At 41.4% G+C, this 19,362-nt stretch overlaps 1 protein-coding gene across 4 annotated transcripts in view; it reads right to left on the bottom strand.

Annotated features, from left to right (window-relative positions):
• The window catches only part of LOC128770085 (ephrin type-B receptor 1-B), a 199,485-nt gene that overhangs the window by 123,919 nt on the left and 56,204 nt on the right, over positions 1 to 19,362 (bottom strand). For all 4 annotated transcript variants that reach the window (XM_053884337.1, XM_053884336.1, XM_053884339.1 and 1 more), the window contains exon 2: positions 12,895 to 12,959. In XM_053884337.1, coding sequence (XP_053740312.1) covers positions 12,895 to 12,959 — 65 coding nt within the window. The remainder of the gene's footprint in view (positions 1 to 12,894; positions 12,960 to 19,362) is intronic.

Genomic DNA, 19,362 nt, shown 5'->3' on the forward strand with positions numbered 1-19,362 from the left:
CGGGAGCCTCATGGTGCTTTTGTGGAAGCAGATGAGCAGGACGACTAATGTGGTGGAATAAGAGAGAGAAAGTGATGGACAGAGAGAGGGAACAGAATGGTGTAAATAATGTAAGGATGAGATTAAGAGGTGAAGAGAAGCGAGAGAGGATTGAAGCGTGACGTTACCACCCACAAGCTCTCTGGCCTGCTGTGGCCTGAGGGTAAAGGCCATGTTGGTCTGAGAGTGGAGCCACAGGGGATGAGAGTTGCTGAGGTTTTGGGTGCATTGGGTCTATAGATTTGTGCATCTGAGTAAAATCCTGAAAAGCCTGACACCTGCCAGTTCTGTCTTCCACAAAGAAGTAAGCGCACACAGAGCAGCGGTGAGGGGGGGTGGGTCATATGGAGGTGCGGGTTAAGTTAGCTGGAGAAAGAGCAGCATAGAAACAGTGTAGGTACGGGCGACGCAATGAAGAATGGGGGGATTTACTGCTGTGTCTGCCAGCGCGGTCTACAACTGCTGAAATAGCAGGTACTGCAGGATTTGTACGACACGCACAATCACTCCTACACACACAAAAGACTGAGCCCCGAGCCACTCCCTCGCTCTCCACCGAATCCATCACAAATTATGCATATATCTGAGATCGCTTTCAGATTTCACCGCCTTGTTCTTTTATTTAAGGTCTGCGTCCGTAACAAAGTCCTCGGTTTCCAATACATCCAAGAGAATTCGCACGAAAGGGGCAAGTTGCTTGAGAAAATTATTTATTGAAGTAGCCATATTCCACAACCATTTTTTGGGGAAAAAAAAAATGTGTTTTGAAACCACAGATAGGAACATAATATTGGCAGTCCAAAAAGACTGGAGAACGTCTTAAAATTCAACACCAACTTGTTTAAAAAAAATGAGAACCTTAACATATTTAACATTGCTGTTGATAACGGCTGTTTTTTTGGCAGTGTCCCTCAGAACTTTTGGATATATGACAGTAAAATATGTTAAAAGAATTTAAAAATTTTAATGTACAAACAATAAAAATACAAACATCTGATTAAAAACAGTGGATTTTTTTTTTATGTAGTTGGGAAAATAAATCTGTATGAGCGACAGCGATAATTCTTTTTTTAATTTTATTTCTTGTTGCTTTTTATTTTTATTCCTCAGGTGAATTGTGTTTTATGACCCGATATAAACATATTCAGCTGACCAACTTTTAGGAACATGTTTACTAAGGTCCCAAAGATCATATATACTAACTAATACACGTCTCAAATTCAAAATGTTTTCCCCTGAGACAACGCAACATTTCACACCTTAGACACTGGATTTAGAAATCGCAGCTGAAATACACTTGTTCTTTTTAGCTAGGATCTTGAAACAGTGCGACCATAGCCTCGCCCCCAACCGTGAACAGAACTATATGAATTCTAATCCCTGCCAGCTATTTTGCTGGCATTCGGCAAGTGCTATGTGACCCCGCCTCCTCCCCCATATAGTGCAGTTCTATAAGATCGCTTCATGCCAAAACAAAAGAAAATAAAATGAACATGCAGACTGTGCGTCACAACTCACAAGATGTGGACAAATAGCAAGATTTTCCATAATAAATATGGCCCCCGAGTCTTTCACTTTATAGTGTCCACAGGACGCCCAGACGCCCCTCTGGCTTAAAGCCTGGTTGCTGTGCATCGGATTGATGCAGAAACAAAACATGTTTTTTAGAGAAGAACAATTTTTTTAATACATCTGCCCACTCATACCCCGAAAACCAGTTGACTGACAATCGGGAGAATCAATTTCAGCACAAAATTCAAGGGCAAATTCGACAAAAAAACCCTTCAAAGCTCCGGTGTTTGCAGCTTGAAATGCGAATTAATCCACCTTGTGTTTGCGAGAGTGAAGTGCACTCGTGAACAATGAGAACGCAGGTTAAGATAAAATGTCTTTTCATTCGAGAGAAGCTAAAACAAAGCAGTTAAAAATAAAATGGCGATGCAAATGAATATATAAAACAGATAGACAACGTGTCACTCTGTGACTCGGCTTCATCTCATTGTACCTTCTACAACTGCCCTGCATTTGAATGAAAGCATCCCAGATCCACTCAGCTGTAACCTGCAGACACAAAGTGTGACGATGCTGATTTGTGGAACAAAAGCGTGTTTGCTGAACTCATGTATCCACCTACACAGGCGCACGCAGCCAACGCTCCAAATGGGACAGCACTCCCACGGCTCAGCAAACATCCCATCTTTACAGCGGCGCTGCGTCTCGTCTGCTTCTACCATCACTTTCACTTTGCTGGGAGTGGTGTCTCCTCACCTGCCCCGCGCCTTCGTGACTCACCACCATCAGCCCCCCTGGTTCACAGTTCACCCCTCTACGTCTATTTCTTCTCCCTCCTACGCCATCTTTTATTCCTCATCTTTCTTCCTCTGTCCATCAAAATCATCTGCCAGTTCGATCAGCCGTCTCTTCTTTCACTTTCATCAACTCTCCTACATGTGTTCCATACGTGGAGAGCTGCCTGTCTGTCTGTCAGGCCATGAATAATTGAGACGTATTGACCACGGCCAGCAGATGGGGAGACGCAGCCATGGATCTATCTGTGCTCTTTAAGCACTGCTGAGTGTGCGCCGACACCTGTCAACTCCACAGCCTAAAGAGCTTTATCCCATCCTCAATGCACAGCAGGTAATACCCAAATAAGTACTCTTCATTGACTTACGAGCACGTGTGGACCTTACAAGCAGATTTTGAAATATAAATCATAAAAAAATTCCATCTTATACAAGTTATTTATTGAACTTTTTAATTTAAAATCATTTTTTTCACAAAACAATGAATTCTACTGCTTCAACTGGTGCTCATAACTGCAACTGTGCAACTTTATTACACAGAAAAATAAATAAATAAATAATCAAAACATTTTCATCTTAACTGGATGACAGTGATTTGATTTCATGAAATCTATGTGCAGCGTTTGCTTGTATTGACTTGTATTGATTCGTCAAGGCAATTTTTTTTTCAACGTGTGTTCTAAAACTTTTGGATTTTCTCAAGTAAGTTGGTTAATTTAAGTGAACAATGAAGCCCTTGTTCCGCTTTGAGCTTTAACTGAAGCTGTTGAACTGATAAATTCTCATTTAAAAAGTACAAATGGAAACATAAAACCTTCTTTTCCGAACAGTTGCTGCCTCTAAGAGGTAATCTCAGTTGAATTGCAATTTTACTTTTGTATTTTAGTTTAGAAATTTGGAAAGAAATCTATGTGAAATCACAACACATCCACACACTTTGGGGTTCAAACAAACCTGCTAAAGACCCTCTAGTTTCTCTAACTTATCTTTCCACACCACACTCACTCGCCACATGTTTTCCTGCCAATAGTCGCTTACAGCATTTACCCCCCCCAACTGCTCACTTAGCCCGGCCTTTATCCCCTCTCCTCTCGCGGCGTTACATTCACCACATCCTGCCCTCAGTTAACCTCCTCCATCCCACTCGCGCACACAACACTGCAAAGTTACATGGCTTCAGCTTATTTCACGCTCGCTCTACGTTCACTACTATTGATCTCTTAATAACCCTCGCCCCCGACGGGTTGCCTTAATCCCCTATTCCTCCCCAGATGCCTTGATCCTGTTACCTCCCGTGGCCTTTCCACTACATCCAGATTTGTATGTGTTTTGTGTATCATCCACTTGTAATATATGTGTCACTTCAATGCTGACTCTCCCTCACACAATAGGATGTCCAGGAACAGTGACTACATTCGCCTACCGGTTACCCAAGGGGCCTTAAGGAGGGCCTGCACATCATGCAGTCTGGCTGTTTTTGTCCCAAATTTTCTCCTTCCTCTGCGGCAAACACCACATTTTCTTTGCTCCTATCAGCTTGTCTGACCTCAACCTCATCTACCCTTCAATACTGTGTCATGAAACCTCATTTACCCTTCAATACTGTGTCATGAAACCTCATCTACCCTTCAATACTGTGTCATGAAACCTCATTTACCCTTCAATACTGTGTCATGAAACCTCATTTACCCTTCAATATTATGCCATGAAACCTCATCTACCCTTCTATATTCTGTCATGAAACCTCATTTACCCTTCAATACTGTGTCATGAAACCTCATCTACCCTTCTATATTCTGTCATGAAACCTCTTTTACCCTTCAATACTGTGTCATGAAACCTCATCTACCCTTCAATACTGTGTCATGAAACCTCATCTACCCTTCAATACTGTGTCATGAAACCTCATCTACCCTTCAATATTCTGTCATGAAACCTCATCTACCCTTCTATATTCTGTCATGAAACCTCATTTACCCTTCAATACTGTGTCATGAAACCTCATCTACCCTTCAATACTGTGTCATGAAACCTCATCTACCCTTCAATACTGTGTCATGAAACCTCATCTACCCTTCAATACTGTGTCATGACACCTCATCTACCCTTCAATACTGTGTCATGAAACCTCATCCACCCTTCAATACTGTGTCATGACACCTCATCTACCCTTCAATATTGTGTCATGACACCTCATCTACCCTTCAATACTGTGCCATGACACCTCATCTACCCTTCAATATTGTGTCGTGAAACCTCATCTACCCTTCAATATTCTGTCATGAAACCTCATCTACCCTTCAATACTGTGTCATGACACCTCATCTACCCTTCAATATTGTGTCATGAAACCTCATCTACCCTTCAATATTGTGTCGTGAAACCTCATCTACCCTTCAATACTGTGTCATGACACCTCATCTACCCATCACGACTGAAAAGAAGTGACAGACAATCTCACCTGAAGAAATAATATAGTAGAAGAAATAATAATAATATAGTCTAGAGCATCCAGTTTGATCTGGAGTGACAGTGCCGTGGCTTGTTTTGTAAGGTGGAATATGTAACCCCAAAGAGTCCAACAAGTTCACGGGGCAAATGAGTGTAAGAGAAATGCTCCCAAAATGATTCAACTTTCTTACCTTCATAAATATTGAGACATAAGGCTGCGATCAGAGAAACAGGCTTGAGCGAGCTACAGGTTTTGAGAGGGACCATTCCGTGTAAATGCATCTCTCTCTTTGGCAATGTCTTCTTCTTACACGATGGAGGCTGTCAGAGTTGGCCAACTCCAGTCAGAACTTGAAACTCGATTAATATTCATGAAACACTTAGACAGCTGTAGTACTCTGTAACAATGTGCAACCTTCACGGATCATAGTTCACTGCCCAACATCTCCAAGAACATAAAGTTGGTTTAACAACTCTGCGCTGCTGAGTCTGTTCCCGAACTGAATAACTTATTGTTCGTCCTTGCACGTTACATTTTCAGCTTGTCTTTCACTCCACATACTGCAAATCAGAGAGTTGTTAGTTCCGTTTCATTGCGTTTGACTGACAGAAAGATAAACATGGTATCTAATTTTGATGACATCACCAGCTAACAAAAGCCCTCCTATCTCAGCAGTGAAGTCCAAGATGCTCCCTGAAGTATACGAATGTGTCATCCTTATTCTTATCTGCTTCGTCACGGCACCGTCTGGCAAGGTCGAGGGGCTTTTGCCTTTTCTGAGGCTCTATATTTTATTTATCAGATGGCTGCGTGAGAGGAAGGCTGAGCGGAAAAAGAACTTGCTGTGAGACAGTAGCCACGGGGAGTGAAGGGAAGTCATGTAACTTGGATCAAACCATAAAGCTCAAGCAGCAGCAGACATGAGTTTGGCCTTAATGCTCTCCGCGGCGCATGTTTCATGACTTCCTGTTTTTCTTGGAGGCCCTGACATCCGAGTGATGAGGTGCGTCCCGAGCGTAACCCTCGTGTCCTTGTGTGTACACCACTGGAACTAATGACGGCGCTTCTGTAATCCTTCAAAATTAACCCTTAAGGTCAGCGCAGACACTCGGCCTACACACGCATGCACACAAACATACTTGAATTATTGACTTATTAATGGGAATTAATGAGATGTAGCGCAAGGCAATCTCGTAATGTTGCACAAAGGCGATGGAGCTGAAGAGGGCGGTTTATTCTCACGAGCAGAGAGCGATGGAGAGTGACCAACACAATACAATGTATGTGTACAATATGATGTAATGGGTTTAATTCCCGCAAAAATAATTATTCTGAGATGCAGAAATTGAACATCAATAAGTTTACACAAAAAAGAGAGAATTTATGAATAAAAATAATGTCTACATTGATATAAAAAGATGGATGAACATGGATGTCATGCACGATGATATATATTCAATACAGTAAAAAAGAAAATGAAAATCAACCCAGAGAAATGAACAGGGAAACAGTAAAACATAGTAGTTCACAAAAAATGTGAACTACTATGGGGGATAAATAAGTCACATATACTCTGGATATATATATATATGCAAAATGCATAATAAATGTATGTTCCATACTAAGTAATACAAAAGCATGTTTATTTTTAGTTTAAGTATTTGAATATTTGCATGTCTAATACTAGAGATGCACAGATCTTTTAGAGTACAGAGTACTTACGCCAAAGTTACTTTGAGTTTTTTTTTTTTTTCCATACATATACATATTGTTATTTCAACAAAATAAGCATGTTTTTCTTGTACATGGGTGACACTCAAAAGTTTCACTGCACTACAAACACAAATTTGACGTAAACTGACATTCAAAAATAGAATGGCCAAGTATCAGTGGCCATTCTATGAGTAGTGCTCAAGCCTGATATCGGATATCGGATATCGGTATCGGTGCATGTCTGTAAGTAGCATCTCTACTGCTCCCACAAACAAAGTGGAACTGATTGTCCCGCTTGTACTGACAATTGTGTTGTCAACGTCAGTGATTGTGTTCCGTCACTTCTATTTTGGGTGGCTACTTGTGTGCGAGACGGTGTGCATCACAGAGCGCCCAGGTGTCAGCAGCTGGGAATAGAACCGAGGAGCAGATCGACATATGACGACATGCGTCTCCAGAGGCCTCGATTATCCGGGTTCTTGTTGGATGGTGGTGTGAGCATATGAGCAACTGCATTAAGTGTATGACCACCACTAAAATGGAGCGCAAGATAAGATCAGCATCTGTTGCCAGTGTTGTGACGATTTCTCCAACTTATATGGCAGGAACAGAACGGCAACCATTTAAAATAAATAAATGATTCCATCCCTTCATTATTTGTTTGAATAATGTAGAGATGTTGCTAATCTTTGAAAACAGCTGTGCGGCTTGGCAGAGCCTCATTTCCATTTCTGTGCTTCGGCTCACCGACAGCGTCAGAAATGATAAAAATGAGGGAATGTGTGTATGATGCAGCGTGGCTCCAACCCAATAGCAGCGAGGTCAAGGCAGCAGCGTCGCAGGGTAAATTCCACCGGTGGGGTCTGAGAGTGATCTCTGCCTACAGCAGCTCAACCTTTACAACAGGTTAGATTCCAAACCGTGCTCCACTCTGACTCCAGGCTCCCAGCGCCTCGAGGCTCAGCTCGACAAGACCGGATGGAAATAGAACCAGAGTTGCATCAGCCCAGTTATTCCTCGAAGACACTTTCCCTTTCCCAGCCATGCAGATAAAACCCAGACCAGTTGTGAACTCAGCCAGCTATGACTCCAAATCCACAGCTCTAAACACATTCACTCCTGGAGAGACAGGATGGATTGAGTTGTCAGGTACATTACAAACCTTAATCTAATACAAAAAAAAAAGTCTTCAAGAACTTCAACTGTATTTTGAAGCCAGCTATAGCTATGTGGTGCAGTTGGGCCACAAAAATCTCTCAGTGGGCCTGATTTGGCCCCCCATTTTTGAGTTTGATGTGTTACCTATATTGTGTGGGAGATTAAATGCATCAACCAAACTTGATCCAGGAAGTTAGGTGAGCAGACGGTTGTCTGTCTCGCATGGTTTGGCAGCACATGCCGGACTATCCCCATTCCCTCCCTCCAGCACTCCTACCCTGCCAAGATTCTGGAAACACTCAGACAACTTGTCCGCCTATGTTTTTGGTGCGTCCACAAGCGTTCTGTGAGGTTGTTAATAAATCATCTCCCCAACACCTTTTGCACCCACACGGTCCCATTCATCATCACACTCCTGCTGCCGCGCTCCACCGATGCTGTGTTCTACTCACTGTCGCGGTGTAGGTCAAGCTGCTGAGAAACACGCTGCACCGGAACAGAATCAGATGCTGTTGTGGCCAGTGTGTCTGGTCGAACTATTTAAGCATGACTGAGGGCAAATTGAAATGTATTTAACTCAGAAACGTGTATATATATATATATATATATATATATATATTTAAATGAAATTAGGGATGCACCAACACAGGTAACTCGAGTATTTGTACTTGTTCTCATAAAATGGCCGCTGACACCTTTTTACAGCAGCACGTTTTTTTGAATGTCAGTTTATGACAATGTTGTACAGCAGTAAAACGTGACCATCACCCATGTACAAGAAAACACACAGAGGAATGTTCAAATGACAATATACATGGAAAGAACAAATAAATAAATAAAACTCATTGTGTTATGGTGTAAGTAGTGGTATAATAGTGGTATTGGTATCGGCGAGTACTCAAATGCAAGTGCAAGTTGTGGAAAAAAAACTGGCATCATTGCATCCCGAGTCATGATACGCTACAACTACAACGTATCATGAAATCGCAATATTGTGGCATTTCACGATATTCACAAAAACTGACAACACACAGTGAAAATAACTTCCTTTCAGAACATCAACACACTTCACTTGAAAACCACATGCAATTGTGTCGCGAAAACTGCTGACATCAAACTATATATTGTTCCCTGGTTTAAGACAAAGCGCATATCATTTAAACTGACTGACACTTTAAACTGTGTTGACGTACAGTGGAGTCGCTCTCCGACCATCTACCGAAATGGAGGATCTGAAGTCATAATTCTATGCCAATGCAGCTAAAATCCATATTTTTATCGATAATAAAAAAAATAATCAATAAGGGAAACCTTTCGTATTTCGGGCTACAGGATCACTATAGCTTTATCAGCCAACCACATACATAATACCTAACTTGTTCTAACCTATGTGAAAAGTTGAAACTCTTTCTCATATGATGATGCTTATCAATCTATGTCAAACTAGAAAAGCACCCAGAGAGCCGGCACCTCCCCCAGGCAGCTTACTTCACCCATAACGTGACTTTCACCAAGTATCAACCACCTACTTTTATTTTATGTTCATCTTTTGCCACTGTTATCTGCATCTGAAAAGGGTGCCATTATAACAAAATTGACAAGTTTAAAACTTTCATATGACGATGAAAAACGTGCGTCATCCTGCATGTAAAACGGGTCGGAAATATTCTTTTCTATATTCTAACTTGAGCCAGTTACAGCTCACCATTATACATCGGCTGCAGTCACTGCTGCCAGAGTAGCTCTGATTTCCTCTGATAACCTCTGGCAGTCTGAAGTGCACCCTTGTCTGATTATCCCAGCTAGAGTGCACAAAAAAGAGCATTATCCGTGGCATCAGTCCTGCGCGTGGCCATTGTGGCCCTGATGGTCGGGACCATAGGCCGATCAATACATACTGATTGCTACTGGAACTGTGTTTTCGCGTTTTTTTTTTTTATGCCTGGAATATTTTTTTTTCCCCACCTTAAGAGCACAGTGCCCTAGTTTTTGAAAATAATTTGTCTATTGTGAAATGAAGGCAGAGATCTAGTTAGAAGTAACTGTGTATTACCTGACATACTGCACACAGTATATTGATAACTGAGCTATGGAGGGAGGAAGACATATTGATCGTAAAATATGTCAGTGAGTCCACAGGTTAGTTTTTTTTAAAGAGTTAAAGTCAAGAGAAAACTAGAAAAAAGGGTCATTTGGGAAGACAAAAGGAAGACAGCAGTATCTGCATATAGTCGCATATCCTTTTACTGTAGTTTAGATGGCTGTTGACACATGGTTTTTTTGGAGGAAAATCTTGTGTTTTACCGAATTACACAGCTTTCTTCAAGTTAAAATAAATACTTCTGTCTCATTAGGAGACAAACATATTGAGCATGACTTTCATTAAAATGTATTTAGGAAACAAGGAACGTGAATGAGGCAAGATAATTGAAAAAGTAGATAAAAGGAAGATGTTTTCAGTTCAAAGAAACTGCTTTGTAAAAAAATAATTCAATGAATACATTCCAATTAAAACAAAGCCTGAGTAGTTTTTTGCTCTAAGGACATTTGCATCAACAATAAGACATTAACTATGTCTCTCGAGGAGCTAAAGTATCACCAAATCATTTTCTAAAAATATTTTCACAGTTATTTATTTTATGTTTAATTTATATTCTACTTGTTTTCGTGTTACGTGTAGTTTACACATTACGTGTTTAATATTTTTATAATTCAGATGACATTTTCTTTCGGTCTGAAACACAAGATTTAAAGCCAGTTTTTACGCAACCAAAACCTCTCATATAAAACTTCCTGAATCGTGGAGATTTAATGAAACCTTTCTGCCTTTCAAAAGTAAAAAAAAAAGCTGTAAACCGTTTAACAGTTGAGCCTCAGCTCCTCTGGAAAGCCAAAGAAAGCAGCCTGCCACAACTTAACCCGAGCAGAGCATTAAAAGTCTGCTTTATTGTGTGTTAAAATCCCCAGAAACACAGAAAAGGCCACGGAAACACACAAGAGCCATCAGCGAATGTCCTCTGCGCTGCCTGCAAAATTCATGCTATCAATGTTGGGCAGTGAAGCTTTTCAATGAATTATTAAATGGCAGCGAAGGGAGCGCAGCTTTAAAAATCTCTTTAGGGCCAGTGCTCTGACGCGGCAGTGGCACTTCTGACGCAGTGGCTTTTTAGAAGTCACCATATTGATGACTCAGTACTTTTTTTCCCCACTTCTTTCATGGACAAACTTGAAAACACAGAACGGAAAGCACCGGACGCTTCCCTTCTCTCTTTGTTTAGTCCTAATGCTTCCGCTTCCATGAATAAAGGTATTGTTATGGGATCATTATGTTTATCATATAGCCTTCCAGACGCTATTTTCACTGGCAAGGACCAATTATGTCATTAAGTCATTATGAGCCAGGACAGAGAGAAAGTTATACCCATAATAAGACTCAAGTTCGGCGCGACTTGCGTCTCTGTCTGCTTTCCTCTCCGTTTATCTGTCTGAAGAAAAACTTTTCTTGGATAAACATTGAAAAGTTCCACACTCTTTGCTTTTATAATTCCATGATTCTTAGATTCTTTATTCAAGCAGTGACAAATAACTTGACGGCATACAGAGAAGGAACACTACTGCTGTTGTTGAAGTTAAGTTTCATGTAAACATGAGGATTAAGAGCAGAATTTCTAGTGTAAAAATCCTGGAAAAAGTATCTGATTCATGTATAGCTACAGAACAAAAGCAAAGAGTAAAACAGAGTAGCAAGAGAATTGAAGAACAATTCACTTAAATGGTGCAAGTTTTGGCAGCTTATTTGATCCCTTATATTATATGACTGGAAAAATGTTGCGGCAGTTATTTAAACCACCTCAGTTCAGGATGACTAGTGTCGACAACAATGAAGGAGTCAAGTAGATTTCCAGAAATAATTCCTTTAAAGAAAAAATAGCAACTTTGTTTTAGTTTACATTTTTAAAATGAATGATGTTTCTAATTTTTTAAAAAGAAAGAAGGACAGAATATTAAGTGAACAATGTCATAAACTAATAACAATGACAATCGATATAAAAAATAGAACCTGACAGAAGGTGACCCCTGAAAAGTGGACCTGTCTGTCTGACAAATAAAATGTGACGGACAATTGTAATTATTGCTATGGACATGATTATTTTGTAAATGATGTATTGAGCAAAGCTTATAAACACTGTGCAAGTTGGTAGTTGTTGTTGTTAAACATATATACAGTGGTACCTCGGTTCTCGACCACAATCTGTTCCAGACGGTCGTTCGAGGAGCGATTTGTTCGAAATCTGAATCGATTTTTCTCATTACAATGATTGGCGTTCCAAGCCTTGAAATAGGCTTTTGTAGGAGTGAATGTAGAGTGTCTGCTGCAGGTGCGCTGTTCCTCTATGTGTGTGGCCGCTGCATGTGGGAGGGGTTGCCGAGTGAGTGAGGTCTCTCCAGAAGTGAAGAGGTGCCCGGTGCGTGTCCAGCTCTGAATGTGCGCTTCTGTGCAGTTTGGCTGTGACAAAGTCATAAACCAAGTCACGCTCTGTCCCAGACTCGCCTCATCCCTGTCCCAGCTCCAGCCCACAACAGGACATCAAACCCTGGAGTGAGCGCTCCAGCCTCGGAGGTGTGGAGAGCGAGCACCTCCCCTGTGACACTCTACCACGGTCCAGTGTGGAGACAGGAAAGGTTTTACACCTCAATATGAAGAAAAAACAGTCAGTAAATGTAGCTAACGGGACACGTCTGCATACAGAGGCTGCGTTATACACAATAACAAAGGGCGTCGTGGGTCAGCTGATCGGTCTGCGCACAATATGGTTTTTATTCAAACTCCGATTTGTTCGAATTCCGGGACGTTCGAAAACTGAGGTACCACTGTATTTGCATCTTTACCAGGGAGTATTTCAATCATAAGAGGCTAAAACCTCCCTGTGGTTGGAAGGAAAATACAAAAACTCTACCTTTCCTTCACTGCAGACTCATAATACAAGTACAATCACATTGTAGGTAAACACCGACATCTCGCGCCTGATGTCTTCTGCTCCTGTATGCTATTATTAGCGCGCAAGCTGCATGTACCCTTCCGTCATGTTGGCTTCTTAACTTGTCATTTGAGCCACTACTGTCCTGACAAAACTACAACTTGGTTTCTGCTTGTTTTCAGCGGATAAATAAATCCATGACAGAGACCTCAAAACTGGGACTTGTCAAGATGGACGCTTTACTCACCCCCGAGTTGGGATATGCTGTCCAGCCAAGTTCCGCTGTGGCGACCCGAGTGTCCATCACAGTTTCTGTGGAAGAGAAGGCGAGAGAAACTGTTATCATCCAAAAATTCCTCTGAGTATCCCACTACTTAGCGCAACCGCATTCAAGGCTCAGTGAGCACTTGACAATGACATCAACGAAAAGAAAAAAGATGGAGCCTTCACAGCGCTCCATCCTTCCATTCTTCTTGACTTGTATTCAGACAAGAGACAAAGGCTGAAAGCTTCTGTCGGGATGGTAAATGCTCAGCAGGCGTTGTGTCCTTCCCGACAGCTCGCGCACGGCTCTGCCTTGCCTTATTGAGCTCGGAAGTACACGCATTTGCAAATACGTTGCTCCACGCGAGAAAATATTGATTCAACTTTGAGACTTCTCCACTGTGTGTTTCGACAGAGAAAACCCATCAACAGAGTTTGGACATGGATATACGAGAGGCAACCACCGCCGTTTCACATATTTTCGGTGATGGATGAGTGGGGTTTCAGCGAGACTGCTATTATCGCAAAAACATATTCGCCATGTAATGGGTTTTGCCTGGCTTTCCATCTCTTGGGATAAAAAACACAGTTATTTATTTTATGTTTCAAGCTTTCATTCTCTGACAGAAAGACCTGAGACAGACCAAAGAGCGTTACCTTGGACACACAATTGCACATTGACCCACTGTGTATTGATCGTGCACATATGTTTATCAACTATAGGAAAACATGTGAGGGAAGCTGTCAATTAAAACGCGCATACACAAGAGGGGAAACGTGTCAAGATGGCAGCACGTTGTTCCTGCATGTGCCTATATCTGCTCAAGGTCCCAGATCATGCTGATGTCAGGGGCTTTTAAATTGATCCCAATGGAACCTCATAATGAGTTTCTTTTTAATAAACCACTCCATAAATCTTAAATCATACGAAGAAGAAATTGATCGTTTCTTTCCTCGCACTACTCACCCCTCCTCTGAACGATAACACAATGTTATTGTCTTTGATGAGCCCGCCGGCCGCTAGCATCCGTTCCTTCATTACAGTTATTTGATCTGAAACTTTTTTTTCTGCATCACTACATGTGTTCTCAGAAGGAATTGGGGATGCGGGGGATGGTAGGACACTATGGGATTTTCTCTGAAGAAGACATTTGATCCGATCCATAAGCATCGTACCCTTAGCTCCACGATAATGTCTTTTTTATTTCACAATGGTGCGTCAAACTAGTATGTGTGTATTATAATTATGTATGTATGCCGTTGCATTTTAATAAAGCAAATGCAGTTGATGCACTGCTTCAGTAGTATTGGATTGGTATTGGATTAGAATCGACCAATCCTAGAGGTTGCAGTCTCGGATGGGGAAAAAAGTGGTGTCAAGCCATCCTGAGTTGGTATATTGTAATATTATTTATTATTATTATTATTATTATTTTCATGAAAGAAAAAAATCATATAAGACAGAAAACACACAATATAATGTCCATTAAACGACAGTGTATTGTGACACAACAGTGACAGTGGAATGGACAGTACTGTGTATTAGTTTCAGGGTTCGACCCTGGATTCCTTGTGTCCACACTTTCAGCAAGAAAACTTTAAGCAGTAGTGTTATTTTAGTCGCACAGGTTGTGGTGGAAGTCAGGTTTGACAGATCTGTTCCAAAGTGGTCTGAGTAGCATCGACTCTCTGCATGGTAGCTGTTAGCTGTCGTGGAAAAAGGATGAAATCTGGGACTCAAGACGTTACAAGTTTAAAGAAAGATAATGTGACTGAAGTTGTGCTTTGTTGATAAAAAAAAAAAAAAAAAAAGGATTTTGTTAGGAATAATAGTTCTGCAAGCAAATACAATTTTTGGCTTATTGAAAAATATTTTTAAAAAGGAAATATATGAATTAATCAGAAAATAAAATGACTCTTTAGACTAGAATAGAATAGAATAGATGATGACAAAATACATATTTCAAATTTGATTTCACAGATCACAGATCAAAGTATATTTGGTTACACATAAACCCGCCATGACTGACAAATCTGCACAACAGATAAACATGTCTTCCCAAAAAATCTTGTATCTGACCTTCACTTGAAGGTTAAATATGGCTACTATTAAACAACATATTTTTAAAGTCGCTTCACATTTAAATTTACTATTTGGACGCACGTTTTGACAAAAAAAAGTTGCACTGTACTAAAGATTTTTTTTTTTTTTTAAATCTGAATCACAGTGTAATGTCAAGTTAATCACCTGATTTAGTTGACATTAAAGTCTGATTTGGACTTAGCAGCATTGCTAGTGTGTTTAAAAATGAATAAATATATTGAGTTTTTGGGTGGCACGCAATAAAAAAAATTTATAATAAAATTTGATTACATTTATTTACTTTTAAATCATACTACTAAATAACCGAAAACCGAGAAGAAGAAAAAAACGAAAATAAAAAAATAACATCCTGATGAATGAATCGTTCCATTTCGGAAATGAAGCGTTGGACAGTCAAACAACCAAGAGGCTCGCTGCAGCCCTCGCACTTCATCACAGAGGAAAAACAAATATCTCCCTTGAAGTGGTGGTGATATAGAAGTCATTCCGAATGATGGAGTGATCAACGCCTCTGTCCCCTGATGTTCTATTGTCTCTGTTCCAGAAGCCTCCAAAGCAACACGTGCCAGAAAGAGCTGTACGGAGCTTTGATTTACTCGGCAAAAGCTGCTCCCAGACATGAAACCAATTAGCCGGCGTAATTCGACGACACCAACATACACACAAAGACGCAGCTGACACAATGAGTCATTTACGTTCTACACCTATAGTGACAGCCTTGCTCACGTCTAGTTTATGTAGAATTTCCCAGCGAACCACAGACGGACAGCGGCGGCACGCCTGTCAGCTGGGGCGACAGAAGCACCAAACAGCCCCGAGCCTCAGCCAGTGTTGCGGGGATTGCCAGCCCTTTCTCCAGGGAAATCTCACCAGCTTTAGTCAAATCACACGAGCATTTGGTCGGCCATTTCCTTTTTTCAAAGCAACGTCGGCCCAAAAACTGGTGGCATGCCCCTGGGAGAACGGAAGAGGAGACCTTCAGTTGAGGATACAAGTGTAGCAGATGAGGGAATGGCGTATTGAGAAGGGCAGCGGAGCTTAAAAACGTTTGGTCACCCACCTGTCACACAAGGGGTTCGGACATTGTCGCTCGTGTTTGACTCACTGCCTTAAGTCGGATTAAAAACATGCACTTTTATCCGACAAAATGTTTGATTTAAAATGGCGATATTTCGGGAAGACAACCACTCACCGAAAAAAAAAAAAAAAAGTCGTGGCTGGTTTCCTGAGGCTGACTGAGTCAAGGGATTCCTAAAACACTTACCATGTACGCGGTTTTGGGAGCGGCATCAAATTGATGTGGGTTTGTCGGGAATATGTTAATATTCAAAGACTACCAAAAGGTGACGCATGCCTTCAATAATGCATTACTACATTGAGGTCACTCCTCAATATTCGAGGTTCGGGTTTTATAGCAAAATTAGATCCAAAAATCCCACCAGATTTTCTTCTGGTTCTTGTCCCGTTTGTTTGTTCTTCTCCACTGTCTGTAGTCAAACTGAATACAATGACGGACCACATCTGGATCTGGTCCCTGGTGTCGAGGGGGAGCCAGTTCTCCTGCACACGGTATATGGATATATATATGTGTGTGTGTGTGTGTGTGTGAGCTCTGTCAGCTTCACCTGCCAGCAACAACAATAAATTAAACGCAGCCCAGTTCACTGGCAGTTCAGCCTGTGTGGATCTTAATAACAATAAAAGCTTATTGTTGATGACGGACTCAATACCCGTAAATATATTGGAAAACAATAGCTCAGGTGGGGCGGCAGGGAATTGTAATGAATGCCAATTACCATAAATCCGCAGGACACGCCGAGAAGAAGCACGATATCAATGCAGTCTCAGTGTGCTGTCTTGAATTATAGCACTTTTGATACACGGTATACGTACTTGCCTCATTTGAATTGTTAAAAAATCCATATGAAACGCTGAAATTAGGAGCTCTCAATGATAATGTTCGTGATTACAGAGACTGTGAAGAGGATTAAGGGCATTGGATCGACTGTTCTTCTGTCCAACATTGAATATGATTTCAAGTTGGTTTTCACATTACTTGGATCTGAACTTATTCTTTGTCATGTGTTAGGGTTAGGGTTAGTATTCCTTCATGACTTTGGAGAATTTTACAGAATATGTTCGAGTTACTGACAGCGTCATGCTCGTGTCGTTCAGGATATTTCTATTTTTCAGCTTTTCATTATGAAATTGAATACAAAATTTTAAAGGCCGTTGGGCTGAGTTACAATTCTGAGGTCTGCACTCTTTTTAAACAGGTCAGCTTTCAATTGGCCTCACCATTTTGGTGGTCACTACTGAATTACACACACGGGTTTCAGACTCCAGACTGTCCAGTTTTCCGTGGCTTCCTACTTCGAAAAACAAAACAGGGCTGTCAACCGGTCTCAAGACAGTGTGTAGTGGTTTCAAATGAACAGTGGATGGAGGAAAATAGATATCAGTAGTCCTGAACTACAGTCGCTACACGTTATCCGCATTGGTAAACAAAGAGGGACGTTCCCAGTGCATTCTGTCACTGTTTTCATAGGGTTGAATGTGGTTGAACTCCATGTATTCTGTGGGACCTTGGTAAATCCAAATCCTTGGGAAATTTTACCCTACTTTTTAAAATAATTGGATTATTTATCTTTTTTTTTAAGATTCATTTTGCACTGAAAGTCATTTTTCTTTACCGAAAAGCAAAATAAATATATATTTTCTCCATACAATTTTTCTCTTCTAACATAAATGTTTGCAATTTTTTTTTTTTTCCAATAATCACACAGACTAAATAACCGATGAGGTAGCATGTATTCACTTGCGTTGATATCATGCATACTGTTGCCATGAATTTATACAGCAATTTTAGATCACATTTCCCCACTGTGGGGCTAGTGACTAACTCAAGTTCAAAAAAGCTTGCTAGTGACTCACAACTGGGCACCACTGAAAAAGGGGAAGCAGGAAGTAAAGCCAGATATGAAGAGCTCTCTTCCTAAACCTAAACTGCGCCTTGGATTCCATTCCATCAAAGAACAGTTGTTCATGTCTACGCCCTTTAGCTCATGGTCCTTGCGTTGCGCACGCTGTGCCAGAAATCCCAAACTAAGCCAAGCTTTGAGAGAACCTGGAGGCCACGCCAGCGTGCCACCCTCCAGCACGCAGTTCCTTCTCATTAGTAAGAAGTGGCAGATCAATAGCTAATGGCAGCGGTGGCAGTTTCCATAGATAGAGAGGGAGAACGATTGGAAGAGGGGGAGGGCGCCAAATGATGGAGCGAGGGGGACTGCATTAAACATTGATGTGGTCCTGAGGTAAAGATCGATAAGGCAGGCCTCTTCACACAATTACACCTCAGCCAGCAGTCACATGACTGACCGCATGATAACATATTTCAGAGGCAAGAGAAACAAGAAAAACAAGATAAAAAAAAAGAGACATCGATCGCCTCATCCCTGCAGTGGCTTTAATAGTGGCTTTAATTCTGAAGTCTGCGAGTCAAGTCGGCGGCACGTCTGGTAATTCCCCCCCTTTGTGGCGGTCTGTATGATTGTATGGCTGCTGGTCGATAGAACATGTGCTGAGGCGCCTTTCTCCAGATCTTCCGTCGATACTGCGGACAATTCTCTGAAGATTTCCCTTCCTGTCCCATAGCATATCTATGCCATTCATCTCTCCTCGAACCCCCAACCAGCAGCCCATTTCCACCATCTCCTCCTGCTCAAAGACGCCGCGCTACACTTTGTAATTCAATGAGACAATCGTGTCCAGATGCAGAGGCTCTGCTCTTGGTGATTGTTGCAACAAGCTGAAATAAGAGCCGCCGGACCTTGAACGACATTATTTAAGGGGGATTTATCCTCGCTCAGGAATGGAGGACAAAGAGAGAAAGGGATCGAAGCGAACGACCGAGATGAAGAAGAAGAAGCAAGAGGCAAAATCAGCAGGCACTTAACCATGATGAAGGCTGGTGGACGCCTGCTGAGCCCCACATCTTAATACGGGGATGAAAACAAAGTGACAAACACGGAGACGGCGACGCGACTGCGTCTCCGAAAACTAATCAGCCCTCCACTCAAGGGATGCATGAATAAAACGGGCAACATTTTTGACGGAGTGCGCTGTTTGCCGAACAAATTGAGTGTCTCGCTCAGACAAATGCCATTAACCAGGAGAACTTTGGGAGGAGAGAAAAAAAAAATGTTTGAGCATGAGTGGAAGGTTGGACCAGCTTAAGTGAGGCATGGTTGAGAGCACTAAGAGGATTTTCAAGCAGGTTACTCTGTTTTTTTTTTCCGCTTTTCAAGAACATGGAAAAAAGGTGGCATCTTAAACTGATGTTGGGGA

This window comes from Synchiropus splendidus, chromosome 13, assembly GCF_027744825.2.
Source record: "Synchiropus splendidus isolate RoL2022-P1 chromosome 13, RoL_Sspl_1.0, whole genome shotgun sequence".
In the NCBI taxonomy this organism is placed as follows: Eukaryota; Metazoa; Chordata; class Actinopteri; order Syngnathiformes; family Callionymidae; genus Synchiropus; species Synchiropus splendidus.